Below are 15,578 nucleotides of genomic sequence, written 5' to 3'. Positions count from 1 at the left end.
GGATTGCCTCCATATAATGTTGCAATTTTCCACACCGACAGATCAAGTATGCCCGATGGAAAGCACTCGAAGTACAGAACTACACTCTTCAAAATGCGTTAGCACGATGCTGATTTATATTGAATATACCATTGACATGCTCCTGTGATGTAACACCCCCAAATTTGGTAATAAAAACTACAACTAAGATGCACATTAAAAATCCAACTGCTGGTGTGTAATAAGTACAATACTTACAGTTTAAACACTTTGTAGGGCTCAACAGAAGACACGACTGGCACATTCAACTTAATGGCAAAGACTACTTCCTGAGTCCCGACTAAGGAAACTTATTTAAAACAAACAGAAATGAATGCATACTTGCAAATGAGACTCAGGAGTGCACGGAAACAAAATGATGAGATGGATGAATGCTGTTTTTTTTTTTTAAAAGATGGATTTTATTGGATGAATGTACCATATTTTTCGGATTATAAATCGCAGTTTTTTTCATAGTTTGGCCAGGGGTGCGACTTATACTCTGGAGCGACTTATGTGTGAAATTATTAACACATTACCGTAAAATATCAAATAATATTATTTAGCTCATTCACGTAAGAGACTAGACGTATAAGATTTCATGGGATTTAGCGATTAGGAGTGACAGATTGTTTGGTAAAAGTATAGCATGTTCTATATGTTATAGTTATTTGAATGACTCTTACCATAATATGTTACGTTAACATACCAGGCACGTTCTCAGTTGGTTATTTATGCCTCATATAACGTACACTTATTCAGCCTGTTGTTCACTATTCTTTGTTTATTTTAAATTGCCTTTCAAATGTCTATTCTTGGTGTTGGGTTTTATCAAATAAATTTCCCCCAAAAATTAGACTTATACTCCAGTGCGACTTATATATGTTTTTTTCCTTCTTTATTATGCATTTTCGGCCGGTGCGACTTATACTCCGGAGCGACTTATACTCCGAAAAATACGGTAGATGGAAGAAATGAAGTGATAGAAGGAAGAAAGTTTTTTGTAATGGTGGATGCTGCTGTGAATGAGTGTAAAGATGGATGCACATGGATGGATAGATGGATGTGTGAAACGGATGTATAAATGAACCTATGCCGAGATGTCACACCATAGCAGCTACTTCCTGACGCCTCACTGGCTGTTTGCTCCCATAGCTCCCTCAGTGTGATTCACTCTAACACTTCATACCTATTTTCACATTAGCCTCTGTGGAACCTCCAGTCATTAATTGCGTCCCAGACGGGAGGAAGGTGTGGCTGGGAGTGTAGAACGTTCTCTGTTGAAGAATAAGAAGAAGAGCAGGCAAGGCTGGGCACAACTGTCCCTGGAGGAAGCACAATCACTCTCGCTGCCCACATCCATCCTCGGAATAATCTGTTCAATTCACAGCTGACTTGACAGCGTCCCTGATGGCGTTTGTCATCAGAAGAAAATAGCTTGTTGCCTTCAGGTCCATCTACCAAATAACACAATCGCACCTTTCCTGGCAGCAGTTTAGATCTATTGGAGCTGTTTTTAGCAGAAGCATTTTGTCGACTTGCTCCCACAGCTTCATTAAACACTTTTATTGCTTTCTTGTTTCTTCCGTTCTCACTGCATCGCTCCTCCCTTTTTTTTCCTCTAATATTTCCCCGTTGGAAAGGATGTGCTCAGTTTACCATTTTTATTTAATCACAGCCTCAGCTCAGTTTTATTATTTTCATGCTTCTTGGCTTTGAAGCATGGCTTTAATTGACTGATATCGATGTGTTCTCTCCGAGCGCCGCACGCAAAATGAAACACTTCCAGGAAATGTGTGCGCGAGTGACTGCAGAAATGCAATAAGCATCATTCTGATGACTTCAGTCATTTGTTGCAGGTGAAGACGAAGCCATTCATCTGACGTTTGTGCACATATTTTGAAGATGACTTTCTTTTTAATACAATGCATTGTTTGTGTCTCCAGATGACATCGGAGCAACTCGTGCTGCTTTTGGAGCTCCTTTTGGAAGAAACGGAGCTGAGCTTGTCGACGATGCGCACTCTGGCTCGAGCCTACCACTTGCAGAACCAAGACGCTGAGGCAAGACACGCACGCACACACAACCTAATGCAAAAACACCGGTCAAAGATTCTCTATATGACAAGAGTGCTGTATTGTTTTTAAGCAACCACTGCAAAAACACTCGAATCAAACAATCAAATGCTCTATATAACAGAAGATTAATGGCAAAATGCTAGTCAAAGATCCTCTATATTCCAGAGCACTCTTGTTTTTGAGGGACAACAGCAAAAATGAGCTACTGCAAACATGCTAGGTATAGATCCTCGATAGGACAAGAGCACTGTATTGTTTTTGAGCACCTATAGCAAAAACATTCATTAAAGATGCGTTATAACAAGAGCGCTCTGCAAAAACGCTACTCAAAGATCCTCTATGTGACTGGGGCTCTCTGCTGTGTTTAGCGACGTAATGCAAAAACACAAGTCAAAGATCCTCTATATGACAGACGCACTGAAGTTTTTACGGATATGTTGCAAAAACACTGGTCAAATATCCTCTAAGTGATGGAGAACTGCTGTTTATGAGGATCTACTGCAAAATAGCTCATCAAAGATCATCTATATCAGGGGTTCTTAACCTTTTTGACGCACACACAACCTAATGCAAAAACACCGGTCAAAGATCCTCTATATGACAAGAGTGCTGTATTGTTTTTAAGCAACTACTGCAAAAACACTCGAATCAAACAATCAAATGCTCTATATAACACAAGATTAATGGCAAAATGCTAGTCAAAGATCCTCTATATTCCAGAGCACTCTTGTTTTTGAGGGACAACAGCAAAAATGAGCTACTGCAAACATGCTAGGTATAGATCCTCGATAGGACAAGAGCACTGTATTGTTTTTGAGCACCTATAGCAAAAACATTCATTAAAGATGCGTTATAACAAGAGCGCTCTGCAAAAACGCTACTCAAAGATCCTCTATGTGACTGGGGCTCTCTGCTGTGTTTAGCGACGTAATGCAAAAACACAAGTCAAAGATCCTCTATATGACAGACGCACTGAAGTTTTTACGGATATGTTGCAAAAACACTGGTCAAATATCCTCTAAGTGATGGAGAACTGCTGTTTATGAGGATCTACTGCAAAATAGCTCATCAATGATCATCTATATCAGGGGTTCTTAACCTTTTTGACGCACACACAACCTAATGCAAAAACACCGGTCAAAGATCCTCTATATGACAAGAGTGCTGTATTGTTTTTAAGCAACTACTGCAAAAACACTTGAATCAAACAATCAAATGCTCTATATAACAGAAGATTAATGGCAAAATGCTAGTCAAAGATCCTCTATATTCCAGAGCACTCTTGTTTTTGAGGGACAACAGCAAAAATGAGCTACTGCAAACATGCTAGGTATAGATCCTCGATAGGACAAGAGCACTGTATTGTTTTTGAGCACCTATAGCAAAAACATTCATTAAAGATGCGTTATAACAAGAGCGCACTGCAAAAACGCTAGTCAAAGATCCTCTATGTGACTGGGGCACTCTGCTGTGTTTAGCGACGTAATGCAAAAACACAAGTCAAAGATCCTCTATATGACAGACGCACTGCAGTTTTTACGGATGTAATGCAAAAACACTGGTCAAATATCCTCTATGTGATGGACAACTGCTGTTTATGAGGAGCTACTGCAAAATAGCTCATCAAAGATCATCTATATCAGGGGTTCTTAACCTTTTTGACGCACACACAACCTAATGCAAAAACACCGGTCAAAGATCCTCTATATGACAAGAGTGCTGTATTGTTTTTAAGCAACTACCGCAAAAACACTCGAATCAAACAATCAAATGCTCTATAAAACAGAAGATTAGTGGAAAAATGCTAGTCAAAGATCTTCTATATTCCAGAGCACTCTTGTTTTTGAGGGACAACAGCAAAAATGAGCTACTGCAAACATGCGAGGTATAGATCCTCGATAGGACAAGAGCACTGTATTGTTTTTGAGCACCTATAGCAAAAACATTCATTAAAGATGCGTTATAACAAGAGCGCTCTGCAAAAACGCTACTCAAAGATCCTCTATGTGACTGGGGCTCTCTGCTGTGTTTAGCGACGTAATGCAAAAACACAAGTCAAAGATCCTCTATATAACAGACGCACTGAAGTTTTTACGGATATGTTGCAAAAACACTGGTCAAATATCCTCTAAGTGATGGAGAACTGCTGTTTATGAGGATCTACTGCAAAATAGCTCATCAAAGATCATCTATATCAGGGGTTCTTAACCTTTTTGACGCACACACAACCTAATGCAAAAACACCGGTCAAAGATCCTCTATATGACAAGAGTGCTGTATTGTTTTTAAGCAACTACTGCAAAAACACTCGAATCAAACAATCAAATGCTCTATATAACAGAAGATTAATGGCAAAATGCTAGTCAAAGATCCTCTATATTCCAGAGCACTCTTGTTTTTGAGGGACAACAGCAAAAATGAGCTACTGCAAACATGCTAGGTATAGATCCTCGATAGGACAAGAGCACTGTATTGTTTTTGAGCACCTATAGCAAAAACATTCATTAAAGATGCGTTATAACAAGAGTGCACTGCAAAAACGTTAGTCAAAGATCCTCTATGTGACTGGGGCACTCTGCTGTGTTTAGCGACGTAATGCAAAAACACAAGTCAAAGATCCTCTATATGACAGACGCACTGCAGTTTTTACGGATGTAATGCAAAAACACTGGTCAAATATCCTCTATGTGATGGACAACTGCTGCTTATGAGGAGCTACTGCAAAATAGCTCATCAAAGATCATCTATATCAGGGGTTCTTAACCTTTTTGACGCACACACAACCTAATGCAAAGACACCGGTCAAAGATCCTCTATATGACAAGAGTGCTGTATGGTTTTTAAGCAACTACTGCAAAAACACTTGAATCAAACAATCAAATGCTCTATAAAACAGAAGATTAGTGGAAAAATGCTAGTCAAAGATCCTCTATATTCCAGAGCACTCTTGTTTTTGAGGGACAACAGCAAAAATGAGCTACTGCAAACATGCGAGGTATAGATCCTCGATAGGACAAGAGCACTGTATTGTTTTGAGCACCTATAGCAAAAACATTCTTATAACAAGAGCGCACTGCAAAAACACAAGTCAAAGATCCTCTATATGACAGACGCACTACAGTTTTTACAGATGTAATGCAAAAACACTAGTCAAATATCCTCTATGTGATGGAGAACTGCTGTTTATGAGGATCTACTGCAAAATAGCTAATCAAAGATCATATATATTAGGGGTTCTTAACCTTTTTGACCTAACGCCCCAACTTTTCCACTACAGAGGGGGCCTGGGCCAACTGAAATATTAACAGTGGAATAGTGATCTTACTCTTTATTTTAATTGTACTCAACAATTATATCTAACCTACTTATTGTTTACAACCTTGTCAAATGATATGAAACCATGTGTTAATCACATGTTGACTTTAAACAAAATGTTTTTATTTAACACATAAACCTTAGGCTTAGGCCAGCCTGATTAGAAAAATAAGTGAAGTGAAGTGAATTATATTTATATAGCGCTTTTTTCTAGTGACTCAAAGCGCTTTACATAGTGAAAACCCAATATCTAAGTTACATTTAAACCAGTGTGGGTGGCACTGGGACATGGGGGTAAAGTGTCTTGCCCAAGAACACAACGGCAGTGACTAGGATGGCGGAAGCGGGGATCGAACCTGGAACCCTCAAGTTGCTGGCACGGCCACTCTACCAACCGAGCTATACCGCTAAAATAAGTACTAATCAAATATACTGCATAAGAAGGGACTCATAAAAAACTGATTAAAAATAAATTGACATACAATTATGTTGTGCTAAATTAATAATAACAAAATATGAATATGTTTCTTAACTATCCATCCATTTTCTAGACTGTCATAAATTTAAAGTTCAAATGAAATTAAAGCTGCAAGCAGCATTGGTCGGGTCCGCCTTCTGGCAGGTGCTAGTCCTAGGTGTCCAATACTTTTGTCCAGTGGTAGTCCTGAGTGAGACCTACATAGAGGTTTTGGTTTCGTGTCTCTACGATATTGGTACTGGGAGTTAGAGGAAGTTGTGTCTGAGTTCACATTGTCATTATAGGCTATTGTGTGTATTGAGGCCAAAGAAGGTCTAATCGCAGTTTCGTTGTCATTTTTGGCACCGTAGCAGCATCAGTGCTGCGGGTCTTTGAAGGCTCGTAAAATCAAAACGGTAGCACTTAATCATTATCCGTCGTCAACTTTTAATCAGAAGGGTTCAATCTCTCTCCTGTAGCAGTTTGAAGCGGAAACGACAAACGCGCTCAGAGGAGATAACGTTTGATGTTTGGTGACCGTTTGGTACAAAAATGTTGTTTTGAAATGGAGATAACAAACTTCCTGTTGATTTTTGCTGAAGGGTGTCAATGTATGAAATCTAGGTCTAAATGAGACCTACATAGAGGTATTTTTTTCATGTCTCTACGACGTTCCTACCGGAAGTTACAAGCAGTTTTGTCAGAGTTTTCCTCTGAGGAGCAGTTTTTTCTCTTTTTTTTCCAAAAATTATGTAGAGCACAATTTTGAGTTTTGGGATTCGGTTTTTTTTTTAGATCACAGTTTCCACCAGTCCCGATGTGTGTGAGAAGTTTGGTGAGTTTTGAAGTATTTTAAGGGGGTCAAATTAGAGGTCAAAAATCAAAAATGAGTGTTTTTAGTCATTTTTTGTCTTGAAGGGGAAATTGCCAACTTCCTGTTGGTTTTCGCCCGAAGAAGTGAAATTATGAATTGTAGGTCTAACTGAGACCTACATACAGGTTTTTGTTTCATGTCTCTACGACCTTCCTAGTGGGAGTTAGAGGCAGTTTTCTTCCTAGGGGGCGCTAGAGAGCAGTGTTGATTTTTGGGTATTTTTTTTAACCCTAAAGTGTGCTGTCCCCGGGGTTTAATGTGTATGTCAAATTTGGTGAGTTTTGAAGCATGTTAAGGGGGGCAAAGTAGTGCGCGACCGTGCGGAAGAATAATAAAGAATAATAATAAAACCTTACAATTTCAATAGGGTCCTTTCGTCCCATTGCAAAAGGACTCCCTTTGGGATTCCTTTTGAAAAGGTCCTGTGCGGACCCTAAATACAGCTTCACTGATTCAGTCATAATTTTTGCACTTAAGAAACTTCTCTATGACTTTAGCTGAAGACTTCTTCTGTTTGTTTGAGATTGTAATTACTGCCACATGTGGCGGAAAAATGTATTACAACAGTGTGCCGCTGCGGCTAATACGGACCACAGCTGAGAAACATATTTTTGGCGGCCCTCTAGGGACGCGCTCGCGACACAACAATGGTTAAGAAACACTGCTATACTGTATATCAGTGGTCCCCAACCACCGGGGACTGATTGGTACCGGGCCGCGCAAGAAATTTAATTAAAATAAAAAAATAAAAAAATAAAAAACGTTTTTTTTTTTGTTTTTTTTAATTAAATCAACATAAAAAACACAATATATACATTATATATCAATATAGATCAATACAGTCTGCAGGGATACAGTCCGTAAGCACACATGATTGTATTTCTTTATGGAAAAAAAAAAAACCCCCCCCCCCCGGTCCGTGGAACAAATTTTCCAGCGTTGACCAGTCCCCAGCTACAAAAAGGTTGGGGACCACTGCTGTATATGACAGGTGCATTCTACTGGTTTTGAGGAACTACTGCAAAACCGCTGGTCAAAGCTCCTCTACAGTATATAACAGGAGCACTATGCTGTTCTGGAGGACGTAATCCAAAAACAGTCAAAGATCCTCTATGTAACAGGAGCACAATGCTGTTTTGAAGGCAGTAACACAAAAATGGTAGTCAAAGATAGACAAAGCATTCTGCAGTTTTCAATGACCTCCTGCAAAAATACATTCAAATATGGTCTGTAGGACAGGCGTGCTCTGCTGTTGTAGTAATAGTTTTGAAATGCTCAAATATCATTCTCAGGTCATATTTGTCCCGCAAGCCCCAGGTTGAATAACCTGTTTGTAAAAAAAACGAGTGCCAGCCGCCCTCAGCTCCACCGCGCTGAGTAATGTGTAGTAAATTCCCCTTGTAATAGCAACTCTCCTCTTTACGGCCGCCATTACTGAGTAAAACCCCGCACAAGTATGCACATCATATTTGTCTTAAGTGCTGCACAAAGTTCCTTAATGGTACTTTTTAAAATGTGTGTATTTGCTCTCTGCTGCACTCCAACACCCACTGGCCACAACTTCAGCTCCACGAGCACAATCAAATGAGAGGAGAGTGTTGATTATTGTGCTCTGCGTCACACTGAGAGCTGTTTGTAATAATTTGACCCCCGTCCTCCAAGCTGAGAGAAATAATCTTTTTAAGGTCTCGGAGGCTTTTAAGGGCCCTCGTTGTCCACACACTTTGTGCTGCATGGCCTCAAGTTCAGGTGATTCCCAGCACACAAGAGAAAAGATTCTACACCACATTTTCCAGGAAAAAAAAACCTTGAGTGTGTACTAAAAATACAACAGGGCCATTATGCACATAGCCCTGCATGGAAAAACACTTAACACACACACACTCGCACACACACACACACACTTGCACACACACACGCACACACACACACACGTTTTTTCTCAAGGAGATGGACAAAGTTTTTATACAAAGAGAGGGACGTGTTCATCTCACATGTTCAGTCGTTCTTTGGTCTCAATAAGTAATAGTTCATAACATCCCCTCATTCTAATTGACTTACTGACTTAATATGGCTGGCTCTGTTATACTGTGGTCTTTGTGACATATAGCCAGGCTTACACGTGTCCACTTTTCCCCCAAATTGAACATTATTAGAGATGTCCGATAATATCGGCCGATAAATGCGTTAAAATGTAATATTGGAAATGATCTGTATCGTTTTTTTTATTATCTGTATCGTTTTTTTGGTGTGTTTTTTTTAATTAAATCAACATAAAAAACACAAGATACACTTACAATTATTGCACCAACCCAAAAAACCTTCCTCCCCCATTTACACTCATTCACACAAAAGGGTTGTTTCTTTCTGTTATTAATATTTCTGGTTCCTACATTATATATCAATATATATCAATACAGTCTGCAAGGGATACAGTCCGTAAGCACACATGATTGTCTAACTTTTAACAGTTAATTTTACAAATTTTCATTAATTACTAGTTTCAATGTAACTGTTTTTATATTGTTTTACTTTCTTTTTTATTCAAGAAAATGTTTTTAATTTATTTATCTTATTTTATTTTATTAATTTTTTTTAAAAGTACCTTATCTTCACCATACCTGGTTGAAATTAGGCATAATAATGTGTAAATTCCACGACTGTATATGTCGGTTGATATCGGTATCGGTTGATATCGGAATATCGGATATCGACAAAAAGCCATTATCGGACATCCCTAAACATACGCGTACCTTGTTAGTGTCCTATTGACCCCTTTTTGTGTCACCGGTAGATACAACCTTTTCACTTCTAATATAATACCGATATTGGACCCTTGTGTATGTCCGATACTGATATAGATCTGATACGATATCAGCACAAATCATTCATACTTTCATTGTTTTGTAGTGTGAATGCTACAAAAGGATTGATCAAGGGAAAATAGTCAATCAGAGAACAATGGTAGTGTTGAAAACCACTAACCTATTTATTATTACCTGTCTGGTATTGACTTATGCTGTCTTTAAATTGAAGAGAAGTGGTCATTTGTTTTTGCCACAATAATTCATTAAATTAAGCTCATGATGCGGACACAATTGTTACTGGATACTTTCTAATATGGTTCTGCTTTGGAGACTTTGTACCTGTAAATACCGTATTTTTCGGACTATAAGTCGCAGTTTTTTTCATAGTTTGCGACTTATACTCGGGAGTGACTTATGTGTGAAATTATTAACACATTACCGCAAAATATCAAATAATATTATTTAGCTCATTCACGTAAGAGACTAGACGTATAAGATTTCATGGGATTTAGCGATTAGGACTGACAGATTGTTTGGTAAACGTATAGCATTTTCTATATGTTATAGTTATTTGAATGACTCTTACCATAATATGTTACGTTAACATACCAGGCACGTTTTCAGTTGGTTATTTATGCGTCATATAACGTACACTTATTCAGCCTGTTGTTCACTATTCTTTATTATTTTAAATTGCCTTTCAAATGTCTATTCTTGGTGTTGGGTTTTATCAAATAAATTTCCCCCAAAAATGCGACTTACACTCCAGTGCGACTTATATATGTTTTTTTCCTTCTTTATTATGCATTTTCGCCCGGTGTGACTTATAGTCCGGAGCGACTTATACTCCGAAAAATACGGTAATAATACTAATAATAATGGATTAGATTTATATAGCACTTTTCTATCAACTAGATACTCAAAGATCGGTAGGTTGTGAGTTCAAACCCCGGCCGAGTCATACCAAAGACTATAAAAATGGGACCCATTACCGTCCTGCTTGGCACTCAGCATCAAGGGTTGGAATTGGGGGTTAAATCACCAAAATGATTCCCGAGCGCGGCCACCGCTGCTGCTCACTGCTCCCCTCACCTCCCATGGGGTGGAACAAGGGGATTGGTCAAATGCAGAGGGTAGTTTCACCACACCTCGTGTGTGTGTGACTATCAGTGGTACTTTAACTTTAACTTTAATTCACACATCGGTGGTGGTAAGCTACATTTGTAGCCACAGCTGCCCTGGGGTCGACTGATGGAAGCGTGGCTGCCAATTGGCGCCTACGGCCCCTCCGACCACCACCTATCATTCATTCACCAGTGTGAGCCGGCACTGGGGGCAAAAGTGAAGTGTCTTGCCCAAGGGCACAACGGCAGTGATTTGGATGGCAAGAGGCAGGAAGCGAACCTAGAACCCTCAAGTTTCTGGCACGGCTGCTCTACCGTGCTAGTAATATACAACAATAAATATTTGTTGCTTGTTTATATTGACAAATGTGTTTTTAGACTGCAATATTGTTCAATTAAGGCCACTAGCTTGTGTGCTATTGTGTGCTTAGCCTTTGTGTAGCTGCAAGCTCTTGCTAGCCTCCCATGGTTACCTTGTTGTAAATGACTTGACTAAAATACAAGAGAAGACCGACCTTGTGTGCTTATCGGAGGACATTTAGATGTCCAGCTCTGCACAAGTAAACACGCTGCAGGACTTGTATCAGATCTTGTAGCGGAGGTTTTAGATAAAAGCCGATATATATAATCTGATACTTGTTTTCATGGTGATGTCGGACTGATATCAATATTGGATCAGGACACCCTGAAGGTCATACAGTACGGTTTCGAACAGACATTTTGATGCTGAACTGTCTGTAAAATGACATGACATCAGCATCTAAGGATTTACAGTGCATGTACCGTAATTTCCGGACTATAAGCCGCTACTTTTTCCCCTCGTTCTGGTCCGTGCGGCTTATACAAGGGTGCGGCTTAATTACGGCCTGTTCTTCTCCGACACCGACGATGAGGATTTCGGTGGTTTTAGTACGCAGGAGGAAGACGATGACACAATGATTAAAGACTGACTTTTCATATTTTGATAACGTACAGGCGAGCACTTTGTATTACTTTGCACCGTTGTATTATTTGTACTCTGCACGAATGCTGTTCGCCATGTCAAAGATGTGAAAGTTTGATTGAATGATTGAAAGATTTATTGTTAATAAATGGGACGCTTTGCGTTCCCAAACAGTCATCTCTGTCCCGACAATCCCCTCCGTGGTAGCAGGAACCCCTATATACTACGCTAATTACACATCAAAACCCTGCGGCTTATAGTCAGGTGCGGCTTATATATAGAGCAATCTGTATTTTCCCCTAAATTTAGCTGGTGCGGCTTATAGTCAGGTGCGGCTTATAGTCCGGAAATTACGGTATTTGTTTTTTCATTTATATCAACATTATAGTTGTCCCTTGTCTAAGTTTATGATTATTTTGAGCACTATATTACGTACATATATCACTTCTTCCCCAATATAAATATCTTGTTTGTGTGTTTTCTTTCACTATATTTATTTCCATATTATTGGCAAAATACTGTGATATTATCTAGAGATATCCGATAATATCGGCCTGCCTTATTAAATCAACATAAAAAACACAAGATACACTTACAATTAGTGCACCAACCCAAAAAACCTCCCTCCCCCGTTTACATTCATTCACACTCATTCACACAAAAGGGTTGTTTCTTTCTGTTATTAATATTCTGGTTCCTACATTATATATCAATATATATCAATACAGTCTGCAAGGGATACAGTCCGTAAGCACACATGATTGTGCGTGCTGCTGGTCCACTAATAGTACTAACCTTTAACAGTTCATTTTACTCATTTTCATTATACTAGTTTCTATGTAACTGTTTTTATATTGTTTTACTTTCTTTTTTATTCAAGAAAATGTTTTTAATTTATTTATCTTATTTTATTTTATTAATTAAAAAAAAAAAGACCTTATCTTCAACATACCTGGTTGTCCAAATTAGGCATAATTATGTGTTAATTCCACGACTGTATATATATAGCGGTATCGGTTGACATCGGTATCAGTATTTAAGAGTTGGACAATATCGGATATCGGCAAAAAGCCATTATCGGACATCCCTAATAATATCACATGGTGAGTTAGTCTGTGATTCCAAATCTTAATGTCTAGCAGTGTCCCAATACTTTTGTCCAGAGTTACCATACCATCACGGTGGTCAAAAAAGAAAAGAAAACATTTTGTAGTATTGAACTTGTATAACATGCTAATTACAGTTAATACTTTTTATGTCGGATTATTCCGATTTCCATGGTAACCTATGAGGAATCTTGACTTTTTAATGTCAACGTTTTTTCAGAAAGGTTGTAGCCACAGACTGCATGAACATATTAGTGTTTGATGTGAACATATTAGTGTTTGATGTGAACATATTAGTGTTTGATGTGTTGTGTGTCTGTCGCAGCCGCGGCAAACAAAGAGAACCTTGACAATCATTCAGCATCTGTTTTAGTGCACAAGCGACGCCTGTCGAGGTTGGCGTGCAAAGTTTTAAACGTTTCTGTGTGTTGGTAAAAGGAAATATGCGGCTGGCCACAAATTTGCTTGCTGGTAGGACGGCACACACACACACACACGAGTGTGTGGATTGTGTGTGCATGAGGACCTCTGTGGACATACATGTCCTGAGAATTGAAAAAAGCACACCCACAGTGCATTAGTAGTATGAGAGGGCTGGGGGCCAGTAATAAATGGAGGAATGTCACAGTTAAAGCGTGAGGGGCCTCAGAAAGAAACACTGCTACCAGCATGCAGCTGCTCTGCCTCCGGGCTCTCCCCAGGAATGTAACCCAGCTCTGGCTACAGCTGTCGGGGGGGGGGGGGGGGGGGGGGGGGGGGGGGGGGGGGGGGGGGGGGGGGGGGGGGTGGGGGGGGGGGGGGGGGGGGCGCCATGCAGGTGCACCACATGACCTACACGCGGCGCACCTCCGAACGCCTGGGACTTAATAGTACATGCGACTTTGCTGCCCACGGCCTTTCGGACTTGCACACTGCCTGTAGCAGGGGTGTCAAAGTCAAGAATTATCTATGGCCCCCCGGGATGATATTTGATTAGTATTAAAACCGTCCCGCAGGCCACAGCTGCCTGCTGCTGTTTTGCACGCACCAATACTCAATCAATCAATCAATGTTTATTTATATAGCCCTAAATCACAAGTGTCTCAAAGGGCTGCACAAGCCACAACGACATCCTCGGTTCAGAGCCCACATAAGGGCAAGGAAAAACTCACAACCCAGTGGGATGTCAATGTGAATGACTATGAGAAACCTTGGAGAGGACCGCAGATGTGGGTGACCCCCACCCTCTAGGGGAGACCTGATGCAATGGATGTCGAGTGGGTCTAGCATAGTATTGTGAAAGTCCAGTCCATAGTGGATCTAACATAACTACCATCTACTCCAATCAGTGTTGGCACTAGGAATTTTCAAAATAGAGTCCCATCAAGTCATAACAATGGGGCCCCACAGTAAATTTTTGGGGTCCCACTTTTTTTGTAAACCGTTTTGAAAACAAATTATAAATGTATGCATTATCCTGTTATATCTCACATTCTATATTGTGTTTTGGAAAAAGGTTGTCATAAACGTTACTTAATTATTATTATTTTTTTAAATTACCGTATTTTTCGGACTATAAATCACAGTTTTTTTCATAGTTTGGCCGGGGGTGCGACTTATACTCAGGAGCGACTTATGTGTGAAATTATTAACACATTACCGTAAAATATCAAATAATATTATTTAGCTCATTCACGTAAGAGACTAGATGTATAAGATTTCATGGGATTTAGCGATTAGGAGTGACAGATTGTTTGGTAAACGTATAGCATGTTCTATATGTTATAGTTATTTGAATGACTCTTACCATAATATGTTACGTTAACATACCAGTCATGTTCTCAGTTGGTTATTTATGAGTCATATAACGTACACTTATTCAGCCTGTTGTTCACTATTCTTTATTTATTTTAAATTGCCTTTCAAGTGTCTATTCTTGGTGTTGGGTTTTATCAAATAAATTTCCCCAAAAAATGCGACTTATACTACAGTGCGACTTATATATGTTTTTTCCCTTCTTTATTATGCATTTTCGGCCGGTGCGACTTATACTCCGGAGCGATTTATACTCCGAAAAATACGGTACTCCGAAAAATACGGTATACAAAAGAAAACACATTTTTATGCATATGTAAATGTATTCAGTTATAAACATTCATTCACTTTCTTCCTTCCATTAATGGATCTAAAGTTTCCGCTGCCGGTATTTTTTCCTATATTTTTATTGTAATATTTTCATAATGTGTTTGTTCTATTTTTGGCCAAAGTAAGACAAAGAAAAAATCCGAAGTTGTCTATATTTTTTAGTTTTAATGCCATGATTTTAATAGTCCGACCCGTGTGTGCACATAATTTCCTCCATGCGGCCCCCTGAGCTAAAATGAGTTTGACACTCCTGGCCTGTAGCCATGACAACGCAGCATCTGGTTATTGTTGGAAAGAACTATTAAGTTGATATAAACAAAATGACACCGCCCCAACTCCCACATACATAAAATGTAACTTTGAAGAAATGGAAATACATGACAAGTTCTCTGATCAGTGATCAGTCAAAAAAACAATTGCATTAACACCTGTGGCTGTAGGCAACCTCTTGATGTTAGTTTTTAATAATGCCACAAGATGGCAGTAGTTGAAGTATCATTAGTGGTTAGCCTCCAACAGCTTAGTCTACCTCTGGTTGCTCCTTAGCACCATTACACCATCGTATGGCTGGGATGTCACAATACCATACACCTCATAATGTTTGAGTCACCATTAGGGATGGGTACCCAATTCAATACTTTTAATGGGCACCGACCGAATTCCGTTGGTACTACTGGGTACCGATTCACATGCCTTATTTCGATACATTTGTTGCACGTGATGTCACGTCCG

The 15,578-nt window shown here is 39.4% G+C and overlaps 2 protein-coding genes across 5 annotated transcripts in view; one reads left to right on the top strand and one right to left on the bottom strand.

Moving 5' to 3' along the window:
• The window catches only part of fancc (FA complementation group C), a 122,961-nt gene that overhangs the window by 4,887 nt on the left and 102,496 nt on the right, over positions 1–15,578 (bottom strand). The gene's annotated exons all lie outside the window — the stretch shown is intronic.
• Positions 1–15,578, top strand: part of aopep (aminopeptidase O (putative)) — a 203,733-nt gene that overhangs the window by 172,655 nt on the left and 15,500 nt on the right. For all 4 annotated transcript variants that reach the window (XR_009821729.1, XM_062025735.1, XM_062025734.1 and 1 more), the window contains one exon: positions 1,965–2,081. Coding sequence is in view for 3 of the 4 variants with exons in the window: in XM_062025735.1 (XP_061881719.1) it covers positions 1,965–2,081 (117 nt within the window). In the remaining variant the exon portion in view is untranslated. The remainder of the gene's footprint in view (positions 1–1,964; positions 2,082–15,578) is intronic.

The sequence above is a fragment of the Entelurus aequoreus genome, linkage group LG17 (assembly GCF_033978785.1).
Source record: "Entelurus aequoreus isolate RoL-2023_Sb linkage group LG17, RoL_Eaeq_v1.1, whole genome shotgun sequence".
Classification (NCBI taxonomy): Eukaryota; Metazoa; Chordata; class Actinopteri; order Syngnathiformes; family Syngnathidae; genus Entelurus; species Entelurus aequoreus.
Note: the sequence above shows the minus strand (reverse complement) of the source record. Positions and strands in the feature narration are given on the sequence as shown.